The 27,935-nt window shown below is 49.0% G+C and overlaps 1 protein-coding gene across 3 annotated transcripts in view; it reads left to right on the top strand.

Annotated features, from left to right (window-relative positions):
* Window positions 1–27,935, top strand: part of TTC28 (tetratricopeptide repeat domain 28) — a 99,874-nt gene that overhangs the window by 61,072 nt on the left and 10,867 nt on the right. For all 3 annotated transcript variants that reach the window (XM_065032990.1, XM_065032991.1, XM_065032992.1), the window contains 12 exons: window positions 7,676–8,183; window positions 12,894–14,235; window positions 14,617–15,140; window positions 16,332–16,441; window positions 16,751–16,880; window positions 17,274–17,492; window positions 19,503–19,668; window positions 20,877–21,017; window positions 23,734–23,878; window positions 24,573–24,752; window positions 25,225–25,945; window positions 27,014–27,138. In XM_065032990.1, coding sequence (XP_064889062.1) covers window positions 7,676–8,183; window positions 12,894–14,235; window positions 14,617–15,140; window positions 16,332–16,441; window positions 16,751–16,880; window positions 17,274–17,492; window positions 19,503–19,668; window positions 20,877–21,017; window positions 23,734–23,878; window positions 24,573–24,752; window positions 25,225–25,945; window positions 27,014–27,138 — 4,311 coding nt within the window. The remainder of the gene's footprint in view (window positions 1–7,675; window positions 8,184–12,893; window positions 14,236–14,616; window positions 15,141–16,331; window positions 16,442–16,750; window positions 16,881–17,273; window positions 17,493–19,502; window positions 19,669–20,876; window positions 21,018–23,733; window positions 23,879–24,572; window positions 24,753–25,224; window positions 25,946–27,013; window positions 27,139–27,935) is intronic.

Here is a 27,935-nt window from a genome sequence, read left to right as displayed (position 1 = left end):
CTTTATCACATCTGACTGGAGTTCCAGAAGTAAGGAACAGGCCGAGGAGGGCTTCGCTAATTGATAATCTATATTAGTGATTCATGCAGCCACTGCTAATAGAAGTGCAGGGATGACAAGTTTAGGGTGGAACCACTGCTACTCTCTATTAAACAAAAAATAGCTTTAAAAAATTAGTGTCTCTTTGTTACTGATACCACAAGAACATCAAGAGATTACAGCCCCTTGTGTAAGCACTATGTGTGTATTGCAGAGATGGTAACTTTGCAGGAGTCTCCTCCTATTCTTATGTCAGAAAACCCCAGTATCTGATCAAAAAGGTCAAGCAGTGAGAAGAGGAATGGGTGACTGTGGTATGATATTCAAAAACATTTTTAGTGCATGGGATTACCTCTTCACTCTTGTTTCTCCATTATGCCTTCTGTTTTCCTCTGGGGTTCTTTTAGGGAATCTTTTGAGTCCTAGAGATACTTCCAAGAAATCGAAAGAAGCTGGTTTTTGATTCAGCCTCTGCGTGAGGAACAGCTTTCCAAATCCCGTGGCACTTTACGCAGGGTTTGCAAACAGCAGTGTTTGATCAGGTTGCTAACCACTCAAGCCCCTGCTCTCCAGAGAGGTGAGAGACCAGAGTCAGTTCCTAGGAACTCAGTGGAAAACCACCCGCAGAAACTGGTAAAAAGATCAGGCCCTTGCAGCTCATGGACTGGATACTTGCAGAAAGGGTCACTTTTCCTTTGAAAGCTGTCATCTACTGTGAGCCCTGGATGAAGCCTTGGCATCATGGAGCCTTCTTGCTGACCTCAAGCTGGTTTTAATATGTATTTTCATTATTGCTGGGGGTAAGCTGCTCAGAGTCACTCACTGCCCAGCCTGCAGCTTCCACCCTCAGTCTCCCAGTGTGGGTTGGCTGCTTTGGGGGAGGTTGGCTGCTTTGGCAGGAGTTTCCCCACTGGGGCCTGTCAGGATCTCCAGGGTTCGGCTGGGAAGAGAAGGGGCTCCACAGGACATGCCAGCACGTGTGCACCACTACTTTCCCAGCTTTTTGAGAAGGTGTTTGCAGATCCTGGTCCATGTCTTCTAGCATCATCGCTGATTTTGTACTAGACTTGAGGGTGATCAGTTTTATAGAACTGAAACCTCAATACTGGCCACTTGCTGGGAGGAGCTGGCTGAGCAGGTCGGGGTAGCACCGCTGTGGCTGCTGGAGAGGGCTGTGAAGCAGCCAGTACAGAGTCAGGTGAGACTGGGCCACATTGGTTTTCCATATTTCCTAACAGGACAGAAGCTTTCTTTACCACTGCTGCCCTTGAAGTCTCAGGTTCTGCAGGTGTTGTGATTTCAGCTTAATGAGAACTCGTGAGAGATTTGTCTCAGCCTGCAGAATGTCTCCGTGGACACTTTTTGCAGCGTTGTTCAGTTCACTGAAGTTCAGTCCTTGTCTGGCCCAGATGTTTGGCTCTGTTGTTGGGTGCATGAAGTTGCAGACACACACTTCCAGTTCATATTGTTCCCACGTATACTTACACTTCAAACAGCTGGTCTTTGAGTGGCCACTGGCTACCCACTGGGACTCAAGGCTCTGACCTGTGATATGGGTTTGCCATGAAACCCTCACTAAGAAGTGTGGTGCTATCCTTTGCTCACTGATCTCAGTCTCTCACAGCAGACTGTAACCAGCTGCTAGGAAAACACTCGCCATAGGAGTTCACTGGAGAATTCTGGGTCTCCTAGGGCACTAGTGCTGTATTACATCTTAGACTGGATTACCTGTGTGGGTGAGAGGCTGAGTTCAGTGATGTGAGCAACTGTAGTGCTTGAGCATCCAGTAGCTGGGTTTGTATAACAAAGCATAAATTCTTTGTCTTTCTCTTTCTCTCTTTAGCAGCTCTTTTAAAAGAAAGTCATCTTAACTGGCTTCATACAGGTCTGTCCAGTTCAAATGTGATAGGATTAAGCAGAACAAAGGGAAATCTGACCAGTGCAGGAAATTTGGGAATGCACTAAAAGGCCACATGCTTTGTTTGGACTTGTGACTCAAAAGGGAAATGTAATACTTCCTGAGGATCTCCTTTAAGTGTCCTCACTTGACCTCCACAGCACACGCAGTTTAGCTGAAAGAAATGCAGTCTTCTGGTTTTACTTACCTCTCGCAGTATCTGCAAAACCCAGCACTCTGCAGAGTCCTGTACCCAGTCGTGGTAAAAGAAATGAAGCAGAAAACTTGTGTAAGCTCGGGGAGCAGTGCTCTTTGGGTTCTCAGAAGGCCCACCTGAGCCAAGGCTGTACTGACTTTGCAGCAAAGCGGTATCTAACTCCACAAGCAAGAGTGCTGTTAGGATTGGCACAGGTCAGCACACTGCTGTAGGAGTCAGAGGTTTCTTTGCCAGCACAAAGAGCTCCTCTGGGTTCTGTGAGATCTGAGTTTGTAATGTGCTGGCTTATTCTTCCAGGGCTGACTTTGACCAGGGTATGAGTCACTCCTCAGCATCACCATCTCAGAGAAGCCTGTGGTTTTAAATGAGGGCTATTTTTCTTCCATCATCACTCAAAATGTCAAGTCAGCCATCCTCACTGAAGTGATTTCACACAGGAGCCATTTAGACTATGTCCAGAAAGCTATCAGATTTTGGCTACTCAGGATAAAGATCTGTGAGCCCCAGGCGATGCTTTGACTTGATGCTGAGGTCCACCTTGCAGTGGATTTTGAGTTCCTTGTCTCAATGGAATGGGAGCTCAGTGCCACAGGCCCACCCCAGAGAAGCAGCTCGGTACCGGTACCCGGTGTGGGGGCTGTTGGGGCAGCTCGCACAGCGAATGGGAACAGCCTTTCAGTGTGAGGGACAACTCATCCTGTTAGTGCTTTCAGATTTAAGTATTCATTTGCAATTGTGTGTTCAGAAACAATCTGTTGAAACTGCCTTCCCCTCACCACCTCCAAAATACACTCAATGAATCCGAAACCTTTGCTTGCATTCAAGAGCAAGTGTGTGCGTGTGAGGAGGTGTTCTGGTTCTCCAGAAGAACGTGCCCCTGGCCGTGCCACCAGCTGTCTGAATGCAGATGTTCTGGGAACGCGTGGCTGCTCTGTTGGGTGCAGCTCCGCTGCTGCGTGTAGGATCAGGCGCTGCTGTTACCCACACCCAGAAGGAGGATGGATGTGCAGAGGAAGAAGGAGCGTGCTGCAGTCAGGCTCTTGAATTTCACAAACACTTAGTCTGTGCCAGTGATTTCCCCACCTTGGCTATAAAAGCTTGATCTCTGATCAGTCGTAATTGATGTCTGTGTTTGGGGATTAAGGCTACTGTATAATGAGATACCAGGCAGAGCGTTTACACCTTGCCCATTTTAGAATTACTCTACAGTGTTTTCATTTAAGGAGGCTGTGTAATCACTTAAAGAATTGTTTAAATGTAACATAACTGGGACATGACCATTCTCTGGCAAGGATGAAATATCTAAGAAACACATCTCTCCAAATCATCAGGTCCCTATTAGCTGTCATTCTGTGATGCACATCTGCTTAACATCAGACTCTTTACCTTATTCAGCCGAAAAACCTAAGCTGGCTGTTGCTCCCAAGAAAAAGAGAGCACATAGAAACCCTTTTTAGAGCTCCCTTCTGTGCCTCAGCTCAGTGGCAGGAGAATCTGCTTTCTATTAAAGTGAAAAATTGCATAATTGGAGGTGTAAGCAATCCCCACTGTTAAATTTGTCTTTGTCAGATGTACAAAGAATTGATTTTCTCCGCTGATGCAAAACTCTGCTGGTATGAAGCTGTAGACTCCCATCACCTTGCTACCCAGCCGAGGTTTGTGCCAGCGCTGCCGGAGCCTTTTCACACGTGTCAGCTGTGGACTGTCACTGCGACATGGGGACACTGGTGCTGGTGCATGTGGGAATGCCCTGCACCACTGGCCCAACATGGAGCTGCTTCGAGTTCCCGGTGGATCATATTGCACAAAGGATTTCATAAAGTATACAGTGATGAATTTATCTTCTGGAACCCTATTACTAACCTCCCGAAGTGAGTCCTTGGTGTCCCCCAGCAGACCTAATCACCAAATTGTTCCTGAGTGCTGCTTTAATGTCCCACTCCCGATATTTTGGCTGATTGTCCCCGGAGCACGTGGCAGTGCTGGCGTTTGTCTTGCTGGAGAAGAGCTCCTGCAGGTCCCTGGCCCAGGATGCCAGAGGTGCCGTGGGCTCCTTGTGCAGACTCCGAGGTGACTGAGAAGTGCTTCTCTGGAGCACTCAGACCAGTGCAGACCAGCAGAACGAGCACATGGGGAGCATGGGGGTGCAGCCGTGTCAGAGGGCACAGGCAGCTCCTGCCTTTGTCTGGCCACCTGTGCCAGCACCGGCTGAGCCTCTGCAAACAGCCCATCATTCCAGTCGAGTCAGGCTATTTCTTGTCAGCCCTTTACCCTTCGTTTTCCATTTCTCTTTTTGTCTCCTACTTATTTTCTGCTTCTCTTATCCTCCTCCCACGTGCCCTGGTTTAGATGATCCAGCCCAGGGCACTCAGACTTGTAAGCCTGGTCTTTTTGTGCGCACTGAGAACGCTTGCCATGCTTAGACTATTCATTCTAGGTCTTTACTGTGAGCCTGGAAATGCTGTTGGGCAAAGGGATTAGGAGCTGTGAGAAGAAACATTTCCAGCCACACAAATTTCACTTTATACGATCCACTTCCCAGTTTGAGAGACCTCCTGAAGATTTCTTCCCATGTACAGTATGAGCAGTCTCCGCATCTGGCAGGTCTGTCTTGTGCACAGAAAGTCTGAGATCTGCTGCTTCCCATTTACACCTCTTTTCCCTGGCCATAGCCCATCAACATCATCTGAGTCTCTGTGTAGATGGCTCTTTGCCACAGCTCATCTTATTCAGCAATCTGCACACATAAATGTCCGCTTTATTTTTTTAGCAGCCGCAGGAGACACCAGTTTTCATTGACTCCTTGTTTTCCAGAAAGATGTTTCCATTCTCTTCCCAGTTGTATCAGAAGTGCTGCTGGTGCTGGTGGCCTGTCTTCTAACATTAATTGAGGCTTCTGAACCACTTCTGGTGATTGCGTTATGCTGGTTTCAACTCTGCCCAAGGTGGCGTGCCGGTTTGTTCGGTGCAGCAGTGAGCGTGTTGCTCACCAGCTCCGCTGCACCCTGAAACCTGGAATGGGCCCCATGCGGTGTTTTGGTCTGGGCTTGTGTAAGGTGTCTGAGATTGAAAATGACTCAATACTATGTATATATTAATCTTAATGAAGATTTGTGTAAAAAATGATTAAAATTCAGAGCAAAAATTTCCATGTTTCTTTTGTAGCAGCCTCAGAACAGGCCCTGTTAGACTCTCCTTTAGATAAGAGCCTTTCCTCGCTGGTGTCAGCCAAGAAATTACTTCACTGCGCTGCCCCAGAGCGTGCTCAGAAGCTTTATCCCCAGCCTGTCACTGGGGTGCAGGGCTGAGGAGTTGCTGCCAGCTCTTCCCCTCTCTGGGCTGCAGTAATTACAGCAGCAAAAGCAACGTGTTTCTAGTTCATTATAGTGTGAATTGGTGGTGTGAAATCGGTGTTGCTCAGCCCTCTGTGGGGCTGAGTCCGAGGCTTCCCCGTCCCGCTGTCCCCGGAGCCCCGCGGCCGCGCAGGGCTGCGAACGGCGGCTCCGCTCTGCCGCGGCTGCGCTCACGTCGTCCCGCACCTTCAATGAAGTTCATTGCAGCACTAGGTGAAAAAAATGAAGACGTTTTGAATTCTGGCAGTTCTTCCATTATAATTAAGCTGCCTGAAAGGATGCCTCGGGGAGAACGAATGCAGCTTGGCTATTTATGGAGCTGGCCAAGGGAGAGCCCCCTTATAATTTCTCTATCTTATGACTTATAAATTGCACTTAATAGCTACTCTGTCACCTCAGGTTCTTGTATCATAAGAGATGGTTTCCCTATTAATTTGGATCAACACAGCATGTTTACAGTTCCTCAGTGTGGAAATAATACTCTGTTAATGCTGCTGACCACAAAAATAATTTATCACCTGTGATATCAGCCTCTTGCTCTGGCCCATAGATCTTCTTGACTTAGCATTACTCTTGCAATTGTGATGTAATTTTAGTAAAAATAATCTTTAGGAAGGTTTCTCCTGCCACTGTTTCTGAAAGTCAGGGGATGCAATTTCAGTAACAAAATGTGGTTCTAGTTCAAGAGGTGCTGAGCAACTTTCTTCCTATTGAAAATATTTTTCTTATCTGCTTTCTTTTTATATCTCGTGTCTAGATAGTGTGGCCAGGAAGAGGTTAATCGTTTGCCTTGGAGAAAGGAATTTAAATGCTGCATCTGTGGGGCATAGCCAGTCTGCAGGTGGGAGCCAGGCAGGAACATCCCAGTTTATGGAGGGGAGGTGAGGGAATGCCCAGGGTGAGGGAAAGCTCTGGACCTCGGGTAGCCCCTGGTGTGACTCTGCAGGGAGGAGGTGGCAGGACTGCCGGCTATGACACTGGGCGGCTTGGACAGGTTCATCATGGCCACTCAGGGCACTGATGGGAGCCACCACAATCCCTTAGTTCCTCCAGCTGCTTAATGTGTTTTCCTTCCAGCCTTTATGTCAGTGTGCATTTGTGTGCTTGTAGTGTGGAAGAGGCAGCTGCTTGCAACAGTTGAAAGAGGTGTGCTTGAATCTACAAAGTCTTAGCTGAGCTTAACCCTGGAGATCCTCGTGCTGTCTGGACCGTGCTGTGGAGTTATGGTCTGAATCGCCTCTTGTGTGTGCAGAGTCACTTCATACAGCTCGTCTTGCGTTCCCGGGGCGCGACCGGTGTCTTGTCTGTGCTGTTGCACTGAAGCCTTTCCCCAGCTCTGTGGTGTTCAAACTGGAGATGGCTGAGGTGCTTTCAGTTGCACTTCCCATATGGAATCCTGTTTCATGGGAGAGCTGCTGGTGTTGTGCCTGGGAACAAGATACCCTGAACGGTAAAGTGTGCTGGCTCCTTAAACCAGCACCAGCATCAGCTGTGCTAGGCCATCCAGAGTGAGGCCCATTCTGTGCGGTCACCCCGACTGCTCCTCTCTGGGGGTTTGAAAAAGACGGAACTAGGTCACGGCAGCTGCCGGGCAGCGAAGGGGATGCACGTGCAGGGACCGTGGAGGCCTTGGGGTCAGGGCTGCGGAGTGAACAGCCGTGCTGAGGCAGCAGATGTGTGTTAGCAGCAGGAACGCATCCCCGCGCCTGGCTCCGTGCCCTGCTGCCCGGCCGGGCCTGCTCCAGCTCTGCCAGCTGCACCAAGGACTACGTCCTGGTACATACGGTGGGCAAAAGAATCTGATTCTCAGATAATTTGTCTTGCTAAATACAGCTGTTTCTCAGTGGTAAGAACTCAGGTTTTCAAACAGCTATATTTCTGTAAGATGTTCCCAGAGGACAGAGGCTCCAGCTGCTGAAATACTGTTGTCTTTGCTGCTGTCCCAAGGCTCTTTGGGACTCAGTAACAAATGATGTGCTGGATGTGCCCCATCCCCGCTGCCTTTCTCCCAGGCTGCCCTGGGGGGTGCAGAACAACTGCAGAGAGCAGGTTTTCTAGCTGCTAGTCATATTCTTTCTCCAGAATGGCCTTTTGTGGCTTTACTTTCTAGGATTGGGACCATCAGACTTGTTTCTGTGACTACTTACTTTTATTTTCTCATCCCTGCAGGCAGCGTCCTCAGCACTGAGCAGCCTGGGCCACGTGTACACAGCCATTGGCGACTACCCCAACGCTCTGGCTAGCCACAAGCAGTGTGTCCTCCTTGCAAAGCAGTCCAAAGATGAGCTCTCTGAGGCGCGGGAGCTGGGCAACATGGGAGCGGTGTACATTGCGATGGGGGATTTTGAAAATGCGGTGCAGTGCCACGAACAACATCTTAAGATTGCCAAGGAGCTGGGGAACAAGCGGGAGGAAGCTCGAGCCTACAGCAACCTGGGCAGCGCTTACCACTACCGGAGAAACTTCGACAAAGCCATGTCCTACCACAACTACGTGTTGGAGTTGGCCCAGGAGCTGGCGGAGAAGGCCATTGAGATGCGAGCTTATGCTGGCTTGGGCCATGCAGCGAGGTGCATGCAGGACCTGGAGAGGGCTAAGCAGTACCATGAAGAACAGTTGCACATTGCCGAGAGCCTGCAGGACCGAGCTGCTGAAGGCAGAGCCTCCTCCAATCTAGGTAAGGCCCCGACATGGAGCAGAATTTGTTCAGGGAATGCTGTGACTAATAGAGCTGCTGCCAGGATACAGGATTTTAGCTGTGTCCTCTCTTGTTAGCTACCCCAGTTTCACCAGACTGTCTTCATAAATTAAATAGACGCTTGGCAGATGGTGTGCCGATGTAATGTATCCCACGTTCAATTATTAACCTGCTCAGGAAGGCACCAGAAAGCACAAGCTTATGGCAGAAGTGAAATGAAAAGGTAAAGAAGGTGCATTTGAAGAGCTGTTCACGTTTTAGAAATTGATCTATGTCTTGCACCAAGGCAAGAAATGATGTGCTGTATTACCTGGCCGCTTCTCTGGGAGCTTGTCAGCTGGGTATGCCAATATATTGCTGCCTTGTAAGTCAGGAGACACATGGGTCAAATCCTGACTAAGTTTGTTTTCAGAATGCACATATTAAAATAATAGATATATAGTGGTCTGATATTCTTCTAAGGAGAGACATCAGCATCCAGCTGGCATGCTGGGGAGGGCTGACATCGAAGTGGAATCCATTCCTGCTTCTTCACAGTGCCAGATGTGGAGGTGACCCAAGATGTGTTGTCAGCTCTGCCGTGGGATGTGGCATTTGCACTGATGATGTTCCAGCTGTGGTTAAGGATGTGTTCTCAGCTGGCTGGGAGTGGCACAACCAGGCTGTTGCTGTATAACAAAATACACGTTCGCTGGCAGCCCCTGAGCTCTTGCAGGCAGCCCCACGCTGTAAATTAGCTTCTGTTTCTGCTTGGCAGTTGGCACTTGGTTCATTTGTAGATGCTAATTGTACTCTGATGTTATCAACAGCAGGTAATTGAAAAGGGCTTGATGAATTACTTAACTTCTCTTAATAGCTGAGTCTTCAGGAGCTGAATGAAGAAGATAAGGTGAAGGGAGAAAACAACACAGTTCTAGCTTTCTAATGAGCGTTTCGAATCTCCTCCTTTACACAAATTATGGCCAATGTGTGAGGCAAAATAAGCAGCTTTGGATTTAATGATGCTTTCAGCATGTGATTCCAGAATTTTTTCTTAAAAAGCAGAAGAGTTTTGGTGCAGCAGAGAATGTTTTTTTCTGTGTTGGATTTAAGCCTAAATATATCTTTCAGTTGGTATGCTGACTCAGCCACTCTACACTTTGTATTAGAATAGTTTTCCTAGCTACTGAGTGCAGGCTCTCACGTTTCAGCTGTTATTTGGCTGTATTTTTATGTCTTCTCTGTCAGAGTTAAGTTATACTGGAGAAAAAGAACATGCAGTTCTTGTTGAGAAAGTCTATTACCGTTGTTTAAAATGCATCCAGTACCAATTAAAAAGTCAAGTCTTAATTATCTCTTTCATCTAATCCACATGCAAAACAAAACCTCATCAAAATAACCATGCTGACAGTCAAAAAAATGTATCTAAATGTGTGTTTCCAAGCCAGAATGTTAGAGTTGGCCTCTTTGCTGAAGCAACAGAAATTTTCTGTTTGCATTTCCCTGATTTAGATGGAAAGCTCTGTTAAGTGTACTGTCTAATGCTGCGCGAGACAGACATAGCCTGTAACACAGCCCAGCTGCTGCGGCGCTCTGCAGGGAGATGTAACTTGCCCTGTCGCTCGGGAAGCAGAAGGTGGTGGACTGGGCACAAGTCACAAGTTATCAAGCCCTTCCCAACAAGGAGATGTGGAGCTTAACCAAAGCCTCAGATTGCCAGCCTTTGCAAAGCAGATGGTGTTTCCACATGCCAGGGCTCCACGTAGAGCTGGCTTTTCAGCCTCTGCAGCTCTCCCCATTGTGATGGCGAGAGGACACTTCAGATCATTAATAAAACTCGTTAAAGTCTCTCCCTTAGTGCTTAGTATCTCTTTGCAGTTACAGTGCCTGTCTTCCTGTGCTTGGCGTGTTGTTCAGAGGTGCCAGATATTCTCTCTTGAAGCATTTTTGCAATTAGGTTCAAAAAACAGTGGTTATGTGTGGCCACATCTTCCCCAATTGCTGAAGGACCAGTGAAGTCACCCCAGACCCTGCGCCGAGGAGGGGCTGGGACCTGGGTCTCTCACCACACGGGTGAGCTTCAGAGCCACTTCTGCTCTCTTCCAGCCTTTCCAGTCTGTTTGTGTTTCATTCCAAAAGAGCAGGTTCAGTCAAGAGCAATGTCACCTCGGCCTGAGCTGGAGGCCATGGTGCAGCCGTGACCCATCACAACATAGAGGTTTCTTCCGCGCTGGCTGATGCTGGTGGGAGGCTGGAAGTCCCTTTGGCTGGAACCTCCTGCTGGGCAACAGCACCGGAGCTGCAGACTGTTCCAGAGTTAGCGTGGCACCTTCTCTCTAAACCTCACCACGCTGTTGCCTGACCTGGAAAAACAGATGATTTGCATAGGCGCAGTGTAACTTTTGGGATTGTTTAGCTGATGTCTTACTAAGGTTTCTACCCAGTTCTAACTGTATCCATCATTAAGGAAAGAAAGATGTGAATTACTGGGATTTGTTCTGTTTTTGGTGCTTTACTCTGTACAAGGCAGTAAAAGCTGTCTCTGACCATCTCCCCTCATGTCTGCTGCGTTCTTGTCTTGGGTCTGTTCTGCTGTATCCTTGGGTGCTGTTCCTGAATGTAGTCTAGCTGTCTGACCAGAGACTATCTTTTACTTTGAAGTTAGTTGTTGTGGCTGTAAGAATGAGTCAGAATGCTGGAGTTTTGAAGTGACAGTGTTTCTGGATCCGTCTTCCTTAAGTGACCACAACAGATGGGTGACAGCTCGAGCAGACTGATGTGACAGCAGGCTCTGTGGGTGAGGAGAGCACAGCTTTGTTCTCTGTTACGCTGTTTGGTTTTGTCCTGGGTATCTCCTGGTAAACATTTGCTCACTGTTTTTCTCCTTTCTTGGCAGTAAAGAGGCTGACTAAAACATTTAGAAATGTGAAGGCTTCATCTCCCATCCATCTACGAACCTCATTTTTGTCTGTTGAGGAATGCACAAAGAGAGAATCTATTTGGTAGGTGATGATTTTGGAGTCTGAGTCAGAACCTTTCCTTCCCCTGGCAAATGATGGAGGTGCTGTGTGGGGCCTCTTACCAGTGTCCTCTTTTCCCAAGAGCAACTTTAATTTTTTAGATGAAATTCTGGGAATTTGCTTGAGCAGGGCTTGTGACAGAGCAGCGTTTTCGGTGGACATGGTATCCAGGGTGGAAGTCCATCCATAGCCTCCCCAGAGAGTAGCAGCACCGGCTGTTTCAGTAACGTGTTGTCTTAACCTCTAGTACAAATTTTACTTCTCTGGCTGCTGTTTGCCTTTCAAATCCATCTCTGTGTCTGACTTGCCATCTTCCTCTCTAACTTTCCTTCTCCTTCATGCAAGACAGCAGAGGTTGGTGTCTTGGGGCAGGAATTCCAGTTATCTCCAGCTCCAGATGCTCCTTTTCTTATCTGTCTTTGACTGTAGTATGAAGTGGCAGTGGGAGAGCATCTGGCTTGGGTTGGCATCCCTGACGCTTCCTCTGCCGGGAGTTCCTCCATGTTGAGAGAGAGAGAACATAACAGCAAGCACAGGACTTCTCGCTGGCATCCTCATCTTTCATCCATCACTACTATGGACACAGCTCCTGCGTTGTCAAAGGGCATTTTAGTGGTGACCACTGTGTGCTGACTGGTCTTGTTCCTCACAGTGAACTGGAGTCTCTTCAGGATGCTTAAGCAAACTGTCAGCAGCAGCCAAGTGTTTGCTCTTTGGATCCTGTTTTGTTCTGCTTGTATTTTCTAAAATGTCTTCTCCTGAAGCCTCGTGTTAGTAGGAAGGTGAATTTTTGAATTACTTGCTTTGATAGAAATACAGGTAAGCCAGACAGAATGCTTCACACTGACATAATGAAACTTGGGTTTTCAATCCTACATGAGTTTAAAAAATGAATCTGCAAGGTCCAAATTGCCTCAGGAAAGCAAACTTCAGCCCTCATATTTTCCAGGCTCACTTGAGAAGCGTGTCTTCAAATTTCTGTGTGAAAGCACAAAGCCAGAGGAGGCTGGTATGCAGCCTGGGGCGGCTGCCTCCTCACCCTCCACATCTCTTCCCCTCAACACGATGGTTGTGATACAGAGATGGAAATTGGAAGCTGTTTTCTTTCAGGGGCAGGGAAAAACCTGAAGCTGTCTTCAGATACCAAGTGACTGTGACAAACCTGCAGGACCTCCTTCAGTGGCTCCTGGATCTCCAGGCCTGTTCACAAGTGTTTGCAAAGGAGCCACGTGTTGCACAGAGCTTAGCTGAAGCATGAGCTGGAACGTTAACAGATCCAGAGCTTCTCTTCCCATGTCTAATAACAACTACAAGATTATGTGACTGAAATTGAAAGTCAAATACAAATGCTTTCTTGCTTGGTGTGTTGAGTATGGAGTAACCAGGTATCACTGATGGGGTGGGGGGGGAAATAGCGTAATTAAAAAAGAAAACGAGCATTTTATAAGGTCAAACTGTGCAGTTGCTGTGGTGAACATGTGCTTCCTGTGATACAAAGCCTTCTCCAGGATTTGCCTGTTAGGAGCGAGGAAGCAGTTCACTGAGCAGGACCGCACCACGGTAGCAGTGCCGGGCAGGGGGTTCCCTGGGGAAAGGGCCAGGCTGCAGAGGAGTCCTGGCACGGCAAGGTGTTGCAGAAGGTTTAGCGCGGAGGAATGTTCTTGTTGAGCCTTTTCCTGTTATTTTTCAGGAATCATTCACCAGATGAAGGGTGACTATGACACTGCGCTGCGGCTGCACAAGACACATCTGTCCATAGCTCAGGAGCTCAGTGATTACGCGGCCCAGGGCCGGGCCTACGGCAACATGGGCAACGCTTACAACGCCCTCGGCATGTACGACCAGGCTGTCAAGTACCATCGGCAGGAGCTGCAGATCTCCATGGAAGTAAACGACCGTGCCTCTCAGGCATCCACACATGGGAATTTAGCTGTTGCCTACCAAGCACTGGGTGCCCATGACCGTGCTCTGCAGCACTACCAAAATCATCTCAACATTGCCCGGGAGCTGCGAGACATCCAGAGTGAAGCACGGGCCCTGAGCAATTTGGGCAACTTCCACTGCTCACGAGGAGAGTATGTGCAGGCAGCCCCTTACTACGAGCAGTACCTGCGCTTGTCCCCAGACCTGCAGGACATGGAAGGGGAGGGGAAGGTTTGCCATAACCTTGGCTATGCCCATTACTGTCTTGGGAACTATGAAGAAGCTGTTAAGTACTACGAGCAGGATCTTGCCCTAGCAAAAGATCTTCATGACAAGTTGAGCCAAGCCAAAGCCTATTGTAACCTGGGCCTGGCCTTCAAAGCCCTGATGGACTTCAACAAAGCAGAAGAGTGTCAAAAGTACCTGTTGTCCCTGGCCCAGTCTCTGAACAATTCCCAGGCCAAATTCCGAGCTCTGGGAAACTTGGGGGATATTTTTGTCTGTAAAAAAGACGTAAATGGTGCAATAAAATTTTATGAGCAGCAGTTGAGCTTAGCTCATCATGTTAAGGACAGGAGACTGGAAGCCAGTGCCTATGCAGCCTTGGGTTCTGCATACAGAATGATACAGAAGTGTGACAAGGCTTTAGGTTACCACACGCAGGAGCTGGAGGTATACCAGGAGCTGGGAGATATGCCGGGTGAATGCAGAGCACATGGTCACCTTGCTGCGGTGTATATGTCCCTTGGGAAGTACACCATGGCCTTCAAGTGTTACGAAGAACAGCTGGAACTTGGGCAGAAGTTGAAGGACCCGAGCATAGAAGCGCAAGTCTATGGTAACATGGGCATCACCAAGATGAACATGAATGTCATGGAGGAAGCTATTGGCTACTTTGAACAGCAGCTGGCCATGCTGCAGCAGCTCAGCGGGAACGAATCTGTGTTAGATCGGGGCCGAGCATATGGGAACCTAGGAGACTGTTATGAGGCTCTGGGAGATTTTGAGGAAGCTATAAAGTATTATGAACAGTACCTGTCTGTGGCTCAAAGCTTGAACCGTATGCAAGATCAGGCAAAGGCCTACCGGGGCTTGGGCAATGGGCACAGGTAAGGAGCACTGCACGTGTATTCTGATGACAGGCAGTGAATACCAGAGCAAACGGATGAATTGTGTTATGGGTGGGGTGTCTTTGTGTGGCCGTTGTACACATGAGCGGGGCTGTGGCGTAGGAGCAAGTAACAGAGTCCTCTGGGTGCTGAGGACTGTGCTGCTGGCTCAAATAATGAAGCTGCTGTTGCTCTGCCCTGAGAGGAAGAGAAGTTTATAGCGTGACAGAAGGAGGTTAATTCAAAGGTGTAGGGAACTCTCCTGGGGGGAGCGTTTGTCTCTGCCTGAAAGGCTTGAGTTGGCCTCTAAAGGAAATGACAAAAGATATTATTTCAAGAAAATACTGGCAAAATACACGCTGTTGTTTTCTTCCCTTGTAGGGCAATGGGAAGTTTGCAGCAGGCTCTGGTGTGCTTTGAGAAGAGGCTTGTGGTCGCACATGAGCTGGGGGAGGCTTTTAACAAAGCCCAGGCCTACGGGGAGCTGGGGAGCCTGCACAGCCAGCTGGGGAACTACGAACAAGCCATTTCTTGCCTGGAGCGCCAGCTGAACATTGCTCGAGAGATGAAGGACCGTGCTCTGGAGAGCGATGCTGCCTGCGGCCTCGGGGGGGTCTACCAGCAAATGGGGGAGTACGACACAGCCCTGCAGTACCACCAGCTGGACCTGCAGATTGCAGAGGAGACCAACAACCCTGCTTGCCAAGGCCGGGCCTATGGGAACCTGGGCCTGACCTACGAGTCCTTGGGCACCTACGAGAGGGCGGTAGTTTATCAGGAGCAGCACCTCAGCATTGCGGCACAAATGAATGACCTTGTAGCCAAAACTGTGTCTTACAGCAGTCTGGGGAGGACTCATCACGCTCTGCAGAACTACTCTCAGGCTGTAATGTACCTGCAGGAAGGTAAGAGGCTGAGTTATGTGGTGCAGCATGTAGTGGTGAGTCAAGGGGACAGGAGGGAGGCCTGAAGACATGGAGTGAAGTGCTCTGAGTGTGGCACTTAGAGGATGTGTTGGACAGTGGCCTTTGATACAAAAGCTCTTGACAATAGCCTTGAGCATCCATGTAAGACACTGCAAGTGGGCTGTTGTGGTCAGTGTGCTGTGTCAACCAGAGCCTTCCTGGCATCCTGCAGACAGAGCATCGCAGAGCACGGTCCATGTCTTCCTGGGGTTGTCTCAGCCAGTTCTGAAGCTTGAACCCAGACGACATCTGACGGTCTCTTTATAAGTCAGTCTGTGCCTCAGTCTAGAAGGTGTAAACCTCTATAATAGCATTGTGTACCAGCAGCTGGCTCTGGGAAAACCACATCAGGTTGTGATGGATCTCTCTGATCCTGAGAACAGGTCTCAAACTGACGTATGCCTTGCTGGCAGCCACTTGGCTTTTCCTTCTGTGTTCAGTGGGGATGAGACCAGGTGGGTGAGCATCCGCGAAGCTGTGAGTGAAAACACGTTGTGTTTGATGGAGAGGGATTCAGACCTCAGTATCCAGAAAGCGTCCACTACTGCTGAGCACCGCACCCAGCGCTGGCTTATGAGTTGTGCTTGGAAGCAACTCTGAAATATTTCTGGATGAGTTGTGGGGCTGCAAGGGATTCCAGTGTGCAAGCAGCATCTGTTCAAGGTGGTGTCTCTCTGGTGGAGATCAGCAGCGTAGCTGGTGTGTGTGAAGCTGGGAGATAAAGGATTAATTACATTCAGTTAGTCTGGTTTTCCTGAAGCTGACCTTGGCAGGATTCCAGTACACAGAGGGAATTCAATTAATCTGGAAGGGGAGAAACTAAATACAGCTCCTTCTCCTAGTGTGACACAGAATTCCTGAAAAGCCCGCAAACGCTAGCTGCTGCAGAACTGTGTGGTTGTGGCCGGGGTTCCCACTCCTGGGTCTGTGGGAAACAGAGGTACCTGAGAGGTGTCCCTGTTGTCAGCAGGGCCCATGGAGGCGAGAGGTTTGGAGTGTGGTGGAGGGGAGAATGATGCAGAAGGTGCTGCTGGTGCCGGCAGCCCATGGGCTGCTGGGGCAGATGTTGTTCTGCACCGGCTGCCAAAGCCCCTTCTCCCTTTTGGCCTTCTCACCCCGGCTCCTTTTCAGGACTGAGGCTGGCAGAGCAGCTGGGACGCAGAGAGGATGAAGCCAAAATCCGCCATGGCCTTGGCCTCTCCCTCTGGGCAAGTGGGAACCTGGAGGAGTCTCAGCACCAGGTATATGTGTGTGTATATATATCCTGTGGTCTGCCCTGGGCTCGGGGGCTTGTGTCCTGTGAGCCCTTGAGGTCATTCCTGTCCCCTGGGAGAAGATGTCTGGTGCATCCTGGGTAGGGTGGTTGATGCACTGAGCCAACTCAGGGCCACGTGCCCTCTGTCCAGTCACCTCCCCTCTGCCAGGGATGCTGCCGTCCCGAGGGGCTGAGCTCCCCTGCCTGAGGGTATGTCAGCCCTGGATGCTGCTCTCCCAGCCACTGCTTTGTGCCGTGTCTGTGAGGAAGTCACCATCGCTGTTTTCCCTCCCAGCTGTACCGGGCCTCGGCACTGTTTGAAACCATCCGACACGAGGTGCAGCTGAGCACTGACTACAAACTGTCCCTCTTCGACCTGCAGACGTCCTCCTACCAGGCCCTGCAGCGGGTACTGGTCAGTCTTGGTAAGAGGAGCCATTGTACGCTGAGTCTGAGCTCCATGTTCATGCCAAGCGTTTAGCTGAAGTTGCAGGGATGCAGTTCATGTGATATATCCTTCCCTCCTCACCTGTCTGGCGCAGCACACTATTTCTTTGCCAGGACAGAAATAAGGGTCTCCTGCTTTGGGTTTCAGGCACCTTTGCATCTTCTCTCTTGCTTCCTCTGTTAATTTCCCTTTCTGTGGCTCATTGTCCCACACATTGTGTTATTGTCTGTAGCCAAGAGGATCTGTGGGATTGTGTTCTAGTGCAGAGACTGCTGCTTCCACAAATACATGCTGTGACCCTGCTTCCCTGCTCCCCGGGTGTTAGTTTGGGTTGGGATAGCAGGTCTGAGAGATGGCTTTGTCTTTTCAGGTCACCATGATGAAGCTTTAGCAGTAGCAGAGAGAGGACGAACGAGGGCATTTGCTGACCTGCTCGTGGAACGCCAGACTGGGCAGCAGGACTCTGATCCCTATTCTCCAGTGACCATTGACCAGGTCCTGGAGACAGTGAATGGCCAGAGGGGGCTTGTTCTCTACTACTCTCTGGCTGCAGGTTATCTGTACAGCTGGCTGCTGGCTCCTGGGGCAGGTGAGGTCCTTCTTGGAGATGAGAATGTGTGGAACAAGCCTTACAAAGGGAGAATTGTACCATTTTTAGCTAGTAATTAATCTGGGAGTAGAGCGAATATGTGAGGGCATCCTTTCCATCTAGTACCTTACAGTTAAATAGACTGAAAACTGTGGCATAACCCCAACAATAATGACACAGGAGAGCTTTTTCAGGGCTTTCATGTTCACCTGGAGATGGAAATGTTTCATGTGTTTAATATTTCCATTTTTCAACCACCAATCTGTATGTATTTCCCACAGGGCAGAGCAGAGCAGTAATGGGATTCTGTGTATGTTGGCTCTGTGAGAATCTTCCATGCATAAGAATCCCGACTATATTTCTGTGCTTTATCCTTCCAAAAGCTTTTGACATTTATTCACTGAAGTGGATTGCAGAAAACAGGAGGGCGTCCCTGCTTCCTGATATGCCATTGAACTGCCTGATCCTTTGAATTCTCCTCATATGAATGTGGAAACACTTATCACAGAGGAGCAAGGAGGATTAATTTGAAGAGGATTTCTTTTTGCAGACAGCTGTTGTTCATTATCTAATAAAGTGATGACTGTAAATTTTCATGAGTTCTTTCTGAATATAATTTAATAATTGCAGCCCTTCACCATGACAAAGCTAACGAGATAAAAAGCACTATTTAGATTGCAGCAAAACGGCTTGGGGAAGGGAAGCAAACATTCACACGTGCCTGCCTTCAGATGGGGTGGCAGTGATTGGAAGATAGGCTTTGGGGGGACATTTTGCAATGTTGTATGTGTAAGTGTAAGATGGTGTTGTCCTTGCTATTCATCCGGTCACTAATTTGCTTTCCAGGCCTGTAGTTTGCACAATCAAATGCCAGTAACTCTATAATGTTAATATCAAGCTGCGTTTACTAAAATTACATGGATCAGCAGTGTGGGGTTTGCCAGCAGGCTTCACGAGCAGCCTCCTGGGCAGCGCGGGTCTGGCAGCCCAGCAGTTGCGCTGCTTGGGTGCCGGGTTGTGGCTCCTGCCGGCACTGCCGCAGGGACCGCGGTGCTGCCGCTGGAGCAGCTTTGCTGGGCAGCTCTGCGGTGGGGGCTCCAGCCCAGCCGCTGCGACCTCTTCGCTCTTGTGTCGGTAGCGCTGACAGAGGGAGCAGCGTGGGTGGCAGCCCAGGATCCTCGTTATCCAGTTGAGATGGTGTCATTAGAGCCTCTTCGCTCATTCTGTATTTGCTGCTGGTTTTGCAGAAGGAGTTGCCTAATTCTTTATTCCTCCACTCTTCTTAACTGGTTTAATAATTTATGCTGTCAAGGCAAACAGGCCATCCAAAGCAGCCTTTTACTGTTGATCACAGGCTAGAGAATTAATTATATCAGGAAGGATATGCTGGTCTGAGTGGAGGAAGGTTTTATCTGCAGCAGTAATGGAATTCTTAACAAAATAGTGCATGTCCTTTGTCTGGTTTACCCATTACAAAATGCTATCTTTTAATATTTTGCTATGCATTAATCCATCTTTTTCTTTGTATATAATGTATTTTCATGCAAATGAGTGAAATGAAAAATCTTTGTGTGAGGCAAAGAAGTTTTGCTGTAGTAGTAACACTTCTGTTCAGCATTTGGGCCTGGTGTGTTCAGTTATGTGATCAGAGGCTATTAATAGGTATTTCTCATGTGCATCTATTGAAATGTGAATTCCTCTGGTAGATGCTTGTATGAAAGATCTGGTTTATAATTTATATGAGAGTGCTGCAATAGCAAATGCATTCTGAGAGCCTCGTAAAAGCACTGCTCTGTCTTCGTACCTTTGAGCCATCATCTGCAAAGTACAAAACCAGACTTTACAAGCGAGGCTGTTTTGCAGAATGCTGGAAAAGCCCTGCGGAGACATGGCACAGAATGCTTTGCCCCAGTTGTACTGGAAATGCCAAGTGCTGTGCCTTCCTAGGCAGTTGCTGGCATCACTCTTCCTGCTCTGCAGAAATAACCTCGTGATTCTGGTGCCTTGCAGGAATTCTGAAATTTCATGAGTATTATCTGGGTGACAGCCTGACAGAAAACGCTGGGGAATTCCATGAAGCCAACAGCGTGGCTCTGCAAATGATAACGAACTCTGCGCTGGAACAGTACATCTCAAGCGTGCGGGAGGCTCTGGGTGTGGATTCCTACTATACCCGGTAAGCTGGGCAGGGCGATCTGACCCTGAAAGCAATTTATAACAGTCTGGGGTGAGCTGATGAGCTGAGAAGTCTGAGAACTGAAAGTCAGCGGAGGGGCAAATTTTCACTGCAGCCACAAAACAATTGCTTCATTTTTGTATCCATGGCTATTTTTCTGCCAAGTAATTCTATATGCACGTGCAAATAAGGTTTGAATCCATAGGCTGGGTAATGAATCTATAGATTGGATGAGGAGGCAGATGCTGTGTCTGACTGTATATGGGTTGATTCCATCGTACTTAGGGTTTCCAGTGTAATTAGTTCCCCTTCAAAGGTTTACTTATGAAAAACTGCAAATACCGTAGGAATTCCACCCCTCATCCAAATACATTCCCTCGTGGCTATAGCTGAGTAAATAATTTACAGTGAATTAATCCATCTGATGCGTTTCAGCAAAGATTAAAAGTAAAACCTTACTCCAATCTATTATTCACATAGGTCCCACAACTATGTTTCCTCCTTTTTTTTAATCCTATGGACTTATCACAAGTCAGGATTTTCTGCTTATTTATACTTGATCTTGTGATCTCTCATGGTACTTGGTTTGATTTATTGATTGGATCAGTACAAATATAGTTTCTATGCTGATATTTCCAAGTAGTATTTTTCTGAGCACTTCTGTCTGACAAGCAGAGTTGGGGATGTCCCTGTCCCCGTATGTTCTTGGTGAATGAAGCACGCAGGGTAAAGGATGTGGTGACCGTTGAGCTTGCTTTTATAAGTGAAGCTTGCTACGTAGTCAGAAAGTGCTTTACTTTGGGTGGCTGAGGAACACATCGGCAGTTTGCAGGTCCAGTTTGCTACTAGTGCAACATGCACTAACTTGTCAGGCAAATCAAGTGCTGAGCTGGCATTGTTTGCAGAGCTCAGCTTTCCTGTGTTGGGCTACAGCTTCCAAAGCCCATACCTGCAGTGCATGGGAATTGGGGTCCTGCATTTCCATTGGCATGTCCCACTCTTTAAACCTTGAAGGGCGCCTAGGAGAAGAGGTAGGGTTGGGGTTATGAGTCTTTCCTGTACCTAACAGGAGGTGATGCGATGCAAGGAGAATTCAACTTCAGCATTTGGTTGAGGTTCTGTCTGAAAAACATTTTCTCTCAAACGGGCTGAGCATTTGTCACAAAGCTGTTGCTCTATCTTGCATCGATGACTCCTTCCCCCTGCAGAGCCTGTGCCAGCAGTGAGACTGAGAGTGAAGCTGGGGATATCATGGACCAACAGTTCGAGGAGGTGAATAACAAGCTGAACTCAATGACTGACCCTACTGGCTTCCTGAGGATGGTCAGCAGGAACAACCTCTTGAACAGGTGAGAATACAACGCTGTACAAGCTGGGATCTTGCAGCTCCAGCCTCCAGCTCAGCTCCTCTGTGCAATGGCTTTTCTGCCAGCTGGTACTGGAGTGAGTTCCTGTAGCTGCAGGTCAACGCTGGGTGGATTGTTGCTGCTGTGATGCTTCAGAGGATGGTAAATTCGTGGCTCACCAGCAGCGAGTGAAGGTGTGGTGTCTGTTTGTTTGGCTTCTGCGCTGCAAGGGACAATGAGGAGCAGGGCTTGCTTGGAGCTGAGAACAAGAGCTTGTCTTCCCTGCTGCTAAGGCAGACCCTGGTTCCTCATGTGGGGCCTGGATGCATGTTCACATCTTGTGCTGGAACACTGGAGATCCTCAAGGGAGTTTGCATGGCTTGGGGCCAGTGCAAGCTCCCTCACGCGCAGGAATTGCACATGCTGTTAAGGTCCCGCGTTAGAAAAGGAGGCCCTGGAGATGGAGGGACTGTTTGGAGCCATCCAGTCTGCATGTCTGGTGACAGGCAGGTGACTGAAGGGAAGCCCTTGGTTTGGGGTGGGTGCCTTCTGGCTGCTGTCATCAGGTGACCTGGCTTTTAAGCAGAGAATAATATGATTTTTTGGCAGTTCTGCTTAGAAAAACAGAAATGTGGGGGTTTGGCAGTTCACTTAGGGAACTTCTGAGAATAAATGGATGTTGGAGGAGAAAGAAGCACTGAAGGGATTCTGCAAGGATCCCAGTACTGGCCATAGCTGTGGGTGATACAGCCCCCAAGATAGTCTCATTTGCTCATGTCTTATGCAGCTTCTATTTTCTCTGCTCCTGGCCCAGGACAAGCGAGGTCTTTGGCAGGCAGATGGAACGCAGTGGCTGCAGAGTCTCTTGTCTGTCTGGTTCTCTACCATACAGGGTGCAGCGCTGGAGCTGCCCAAGTACAGACCACACAGGCAGAGAGCGCTGGGTGGTCTGCGGATTTTGTGCAGCCACTGGTGGGTTCTGGAGATAATTGCGGGTCCTTGAAAGCATCCACAGGGAGCTCATATCTGAATGTTTTCTGGAGCTCCCCACAGCTTGGCTTTGTGAGTGTGTCGAGGCCCTGAACATGGATTCGGGGCCGCCTCTCTAGGAAGGGTCTTTCTGAGGAGGGCTTGCAGTGTGATGGGGCTGCTGGATGTCCCTTGTCCTGAGCCTGCCGGACCACCACAGCAGTGTCCGACTGCCAGCCCTCCAGAAGGGCTCTGTTTGGTCACGAGCGGTATTTGACTTGTCCAGAGCCCTAATGAGGGTCAAGGCAGGAGCAGCTCTGTGCTGAGTGCGGGACCTGTCAGTCTGAGCTCAAGGCTTGCATGACACTGGTCCCTGCCCCTTTCTCTGAGGCTGTCATGGGATCATTGCTTTGTGCATCTCCTGGACAAAGGCTGGAAGCAGAGGTGATGCTGGTGTATGCAGGCACATTTGTGCTGTTCCTTCTGCTTGCTGCAGCTCAGGCTGCCTTATAGAAAGGGTTGTAAATAAAGCAACTCTGCGGAGTCTGTGCAGAGGTTTCCAAATAAGCAATTTTACTGTTCCAGAAATCAGGGGACCCCTCTACATTCTGAGAGAAAGGTAGAAGTGATCAGTGCAGCACCCCAGAGGCCAGCACTCTGTAGAAGGGGCGTTTGGCCAAAAGACTCAAAAGTCTCCCTCTTGTAACACTGAAATCACCTGGACTGGGATGCCTGACGAGCCACCTGGGAGCTGTTTGTTTGCCCTGGTTTGGGCAGAAAGGGAGTGGGCTGGCCAGGGCTGCAGCTCTGCTCTGCTCTGCTGCAACAAGAGATCCTCCCCCTATGGATTTTCTTACTCTTTGTGTACACAAACACACAGGCAAGAGATGGAAAGATTTATGATACTCCCTTGGTTTTGTTCTAATCAAAAGCAATCCTAGTGGTGAAGAAATAAATCTAGAGCTGCTTGGCTGTGAAACCAAGATGAAGGAGGCTCTGCTGATTAGAGTAATCAAGCCCCTATTCTCTGCAATAAATTAGCACGTTAAAATCGCTTCATACAGCAGGTGAGGCTGGCGAGTGCCACCTGCTGACAAAGAGCTACTACTTGGGAAGGCCAGGGCTGGTGTGCTAGGACTAAAGCTCTTCGTGCTCCCTGGTTCCTGGATAAGCGGTGGGGTATCCCTGCCCTTCTAAACTGGTTGGTAGGGCAGAATACACTAGAGAGACATGCTTGAAGCACAGGGTTCAGGGCACTAGAAATGCATGAGACTGGGAAAGCACAGTTTTTATTTCCTCATCTAATTTTAAAATCTGTGCTACATAAAATGCGGCAATGTCTGAGCACTGCAAAGCGTGCTTGGCTCGGTCAGCTGCAGCGGCGCTGGGCAGAGGGTCTGGAGGGGAGTGCGTAGTGCTGTGTCCATGCTGATCCTGCAGTGAACTTGGGGTTGTGCAGGTCACCTCGTCCCGTGTCAGCAGCTCTGAGTGGCGGCAGCGAACTCGGACTTTGACAAGAACCTCCGCAATGGAGAGCGCAGGCAGTTGGACACCAGGCTTCCATTTGCGTTCTTGAATTACTCCTGGAGGCCTGTAAGATGTAAATTCCTCGTCATTTTGGGGCATGAGTGGTGGCATTGTTCCTCCTTCAGAGAGTAGTTTTTAGACATGATGAAAGCTGGGTCTGGAGACTGGTTGTGGCAACTGAGGAAGGAAATTTTCTGACCTCTCGCTTGCCTTTTGCCCACAGGAGCTGTCAGAGCATGACCAGTCTGTTCAGCAGCACCGTGTCTCCTGTTAAGGATGGAACATCGTCTCTTCCAAGGAGACAGGCTTCCTTCACCAAACCCCCACTCCGCGCGCTCTACGACTTGCTGATAGGACCTATGGAAGGAGTAAGCCTTTGGCACTGTCAAACGTAGAGATTCACTTACCAAACTCGGTGTTGGAAAGCAAGAACAGGCAGCTTAGGGATTGTATGTGAAGCATGGTGGTTTTGACTTGGTCTTCCCAGATGGTGATACTGGGTGTGCTGGGAGGTGGAAACAAGGGATGTTGCTGTTGATACCACTTCAGTCAGCTGCCAACGTTTAATGCTTCTGATGAACTAAAGCAAGAAGCGTATCTGTAATTCACTAATATTAATTGGCAAACTTGGCAGCTCCATCTGGGGATGGATAGGTCTGGGAGTTAGAAAAAGCAGCACTGGGAGCCCAGCAGCACCACCCTGCACCTCCTGCTGCCGGGCTGGCAGCCAGACAGGCTGGGCCTGGCTCTGGGCCTTGCTCCTTCTCCATCCTGGGACTGGGGCTGCTTGGGTGCTTGGCAACCATGGGGTTGATGACGGTGTCCCAGCGCCTGGCCCATTCGGGCCCTTCTCTGCAGCATGATGCTGTGCAGGGCTCGGCTGCCGGCGCAATGTGGGGGCACAGGCCCGGTGTCTCCTGGGCAGGGATCCTTGTGTGCTAGATCCTTGTCTCTGTCCTGCAGTGAACACTGCAAAGTTTGCTTGCCTGATGCTTGGAAGGTGCGGGCTGGGGCGCTGAAGGAGTGAAAGAGTTGAACTGATTTTCTCTCTTTTCTTTTCAGGGTTTGATGCATTCCAGTGGGCCTGTTGGCCGCCATCGCCAGCTGATACTGGTTCTGGAGGGAGAACTGTACCTCATTCCTTTTGCTCTCCTGAAGGGCAGCTCCTCCAACGAGTACCTCTATGAGCGCTTCAGCCTCATTGCGGTGCCATCCATCCAGTCGCTGAATCCCAGCTCCAAGGTCTGACATTGCCTTAGAAAACCTCTTTCATAAAACCTGTCCTGTGCAGTGCAGGTTCCTGTACATGCTGGAATAGGAGCAGCTCTGTCCTGCTGTGCCAGATGAAAGAATAGAAACCACAAATGTACCACCTTCCCAGGACACTCCCAGTTCTCATAAGCACATTGAGCACCACATCTGTGAAGTAGATTCTGATGTAGTTCCTGCAGCATGAAATCCCAGCCCCAGGCATGCCAGGAAGGACAAGGGGAATGGATCGTTTGGATATCCTCATCTAAAGGACGGTGTGTCCTGGGCTGTGGAACTATATGGCAGGCTGCAGAAGTGTAGGTGTTTGTGATAATACTGAGCTCCCTTGGAAAGCTGCCTGTCCTGTCACATTCCTCCTGTCTTTGCATTCATTTTAGGATATTTTATTACCAGCACCATAACAACCAGATCTTTGAACTCCATTTTCTCTTTCTCTCTGCAGTCCCATGCGAGGAAGACTACTCCTGCTTACTGCAGTTCTACCTCAATGGCAGCTGTCATAGGAAATCCCAAGCTCCCTTCAGCAGTTATGGACAGGTGGCTGTGGGGGCCTATGCCCTCTGCAGAAGAGGAAGCATATATGGTGTCTGAGTTACTGGGCTGCCAGCCCTTAGTTGGCAATGCAGCAACAAAAGAGAGGGTCATGAGTGCCCTCACCCAGGCAGAATGTGTCCATTTTGCAACCCACGTCTCCTGGAAACTGGCTGCTTTGGTCCTGACACCCAACTCTGACAGCAATCCAGCCAGCAGCAAGAGTTCTTTTGGGAACACGTACACAATCCCAGAATCCCTTCGGATGCAGGATGATGCCAGTGATGTGGAGAGCATCTCAGACTGCCCTCCTCTTCAGGAGTTTCTGCTTACGGCAGCTGATGTCCTGGATCTGCGACTTCCTGTCAAGTTAGTGGTTCTTGGCTCTTACCAAGAATCCAGCAGCAAAGTCACTGCTGATGGAGTGATTGGCTTGACAAGAGCATTCCTGGCTGCTGGGGCTCAGTGTGTCCTGGTGTCACTCTGGCCTGTTCCTGTGGCTGCTTCCAAGATGTTTGTGCATGCCTTCTATTCCTCCCTCTTGAATGGGATGAAAGCCAGCGCAGCCCTTGGGGAAGCAATGAAGACTGTGCAGAGCAGCAAGCAGTTCTCCCATCCATCCAACTGGGCAGGTAGGAACAATCTGCTTTTTAATGAACAGACAGGGTTTCCAAGAGGCGCTTCTGTTCCAAATGGTTTGAGTTAAGCACGGAGTGGCGCTGGCAAGTGGCTGGGAGTAGCGTGTGCCCTGTGCTCTCCCAGAATTCAGACCCTGATTCAGCTGAGTGTGGTTGAGTATCGGTGTCATGGAAAACATCAGTATTTCACTTTGTATAATAAGTGGGTTATGAATTAGATATAACCAAATTGTGAGGTGAAGTGTGTTTCCTTACAATGGTTTCATGACTGGAAAGAAATAATGTCCAATGCAATAACTCATTCCCTGACTTTAGGTTACAGTCCACAGTTGAGTTTGTATTTTATTTTCCTTCCAAGATTTTTCTGTCTCAAAGGGAAGAGCATTAAGAAAATCTAAGTGACAGCTTCCTGGGCAAAAGAGAGTGACCGTGGGCATGGACACTTGGTGTTGCCACCAGGTAGAGGCTTCTGTTGGTGCTGCCCGTTCTGTGGTGTGTAAACAAGTTCATTACACACAGTCACCGACTTTCACCTTGAACTCGTGATGGTGTCTCGGACAGAGTACCAGAGCAAGGGCAGCGGCTGTGTACCTCAGTGATGAGAAGGGGCAGGCAGAGCTCCTTGTGCCGACGTCTGGAGAATCTGGCCTTTAGACGGTGCATGAGCCAGGACAGGTTTCTGATTGAGACAGGGAAAGCTCTCCGTTTTGTGAGTTTTGTTTCTGCAAGCACTGTTCAGCACGTATCGATTTCCGCTGCTGTAAAGGAGATGTGGAGCATGCTAGGACAAGTTTAGCTGCAATACAGTGTTTTTCCACTTGCTTGGACAGAAAACACTTGATTTAATAGAGGAGGACAGTAAGAAGCGTCTAGAAGTTTTCTGGAAGTTTATTTTGTGGGTCTGGACAGCAAGTGGGCAGCTGCTCTGGGAAAATAATGTATCTGCATGGTGCAGTAAACCACCCTCCCATTAGTCTGAGAGGGCAGAGGATATTTGCTGCTGTTTTGAACATTTTTTTGAAACAAAAGGAGATTGAGTATCTCTTATTCTGGATCCTGCAGGCTTCATGCTTATTGGGAGTGATATGAAGCTGAACAGCCCTTCTTCACTAGTGGGACAGGCCCTGACTGAGATTCTGCAGCACCCTGAGAGGGCACGAGACGCTCTGCGGGTCCTGCTGCATCTGGTAAGAGAAAGCAGTGGCTGCCACGGGGAGGGACATTGCAGCCCGTGCGGTTGTGAGATGGTGTTACCTGTGGGTATTCATCGGTAAATGATGTATGAGATGAGAAACACACTGGAATATACACCTTCAACCCTTCTCATAAGGTGGTCTCTGGTGGAAACTCTGGGTCAGTATGAAAAGACTGGGACACCTGCGGGAGTGTCCAGAGCAAAAAGAGGCAAAGTGAGCAAAGCCTTACATAGTATTGTTGCAAAATCCTCCCTTAGCTGTTGAATTGGGTCTCTGCTTTAAAAATAAGGTAATCATCGGGGTTAATTGTTTCTACAAGAAAATAGCTGTGAACATTGCAGCCGTGGAGATGCAGAGTGCAGCGACTGCTGTCTCTGTGCATGCTTGGAAGACAAGAGGCACTTTTGTCCCAGTATGTGCCAGTAGCCTGTTGTGGGGAGCAGCAGGACTGAAGCCGAACTGCCAGCTGGCGAGAATTATCTCATGACTTCTCATACTTTGCTTTCCGATGTATCTTCTGTGGTCCCACAGGAATGTGGTGTATCCATAGCATGACAGAAACCTGTGAATATTGCTAATCATGCCAGTTGCTGGGTTTTGCGATGCACAGCTCTCTTTTGCCCTTCACTATGTAGCCACAGACTCCTGCCTGGTAATACGCAGTGTGTGCAAGAGCCTGGAGCCTGACCACATGTCACCTTTTGCGGAGAAATGCAGCTGCCAGGCTTATAGCAAAGTGTCACCATCAAACTGGTGCTTAGTTTCCTGTGGCATTGCTTTCCACAGTA

This window comes from Columba livia, chromosome 17 (assembly GCF_036013475.1).
Source record: "Columba livia isolate bColLiv1 breed racing homer chromosome 17, bColLiv1.pat.W.v2, whole genome shotgun sequence".
Lineage (NCBI taxonomy): Eukaryota > Metazoa > Chordata > Aves > Columbiformes > Columbidae > Columba > Columba livia.
The sequence above is the reverse complement of the archived record's forward strand: the minus strand, read 5'-3'. Positions and strand labels throughout refer to the sequence as shown.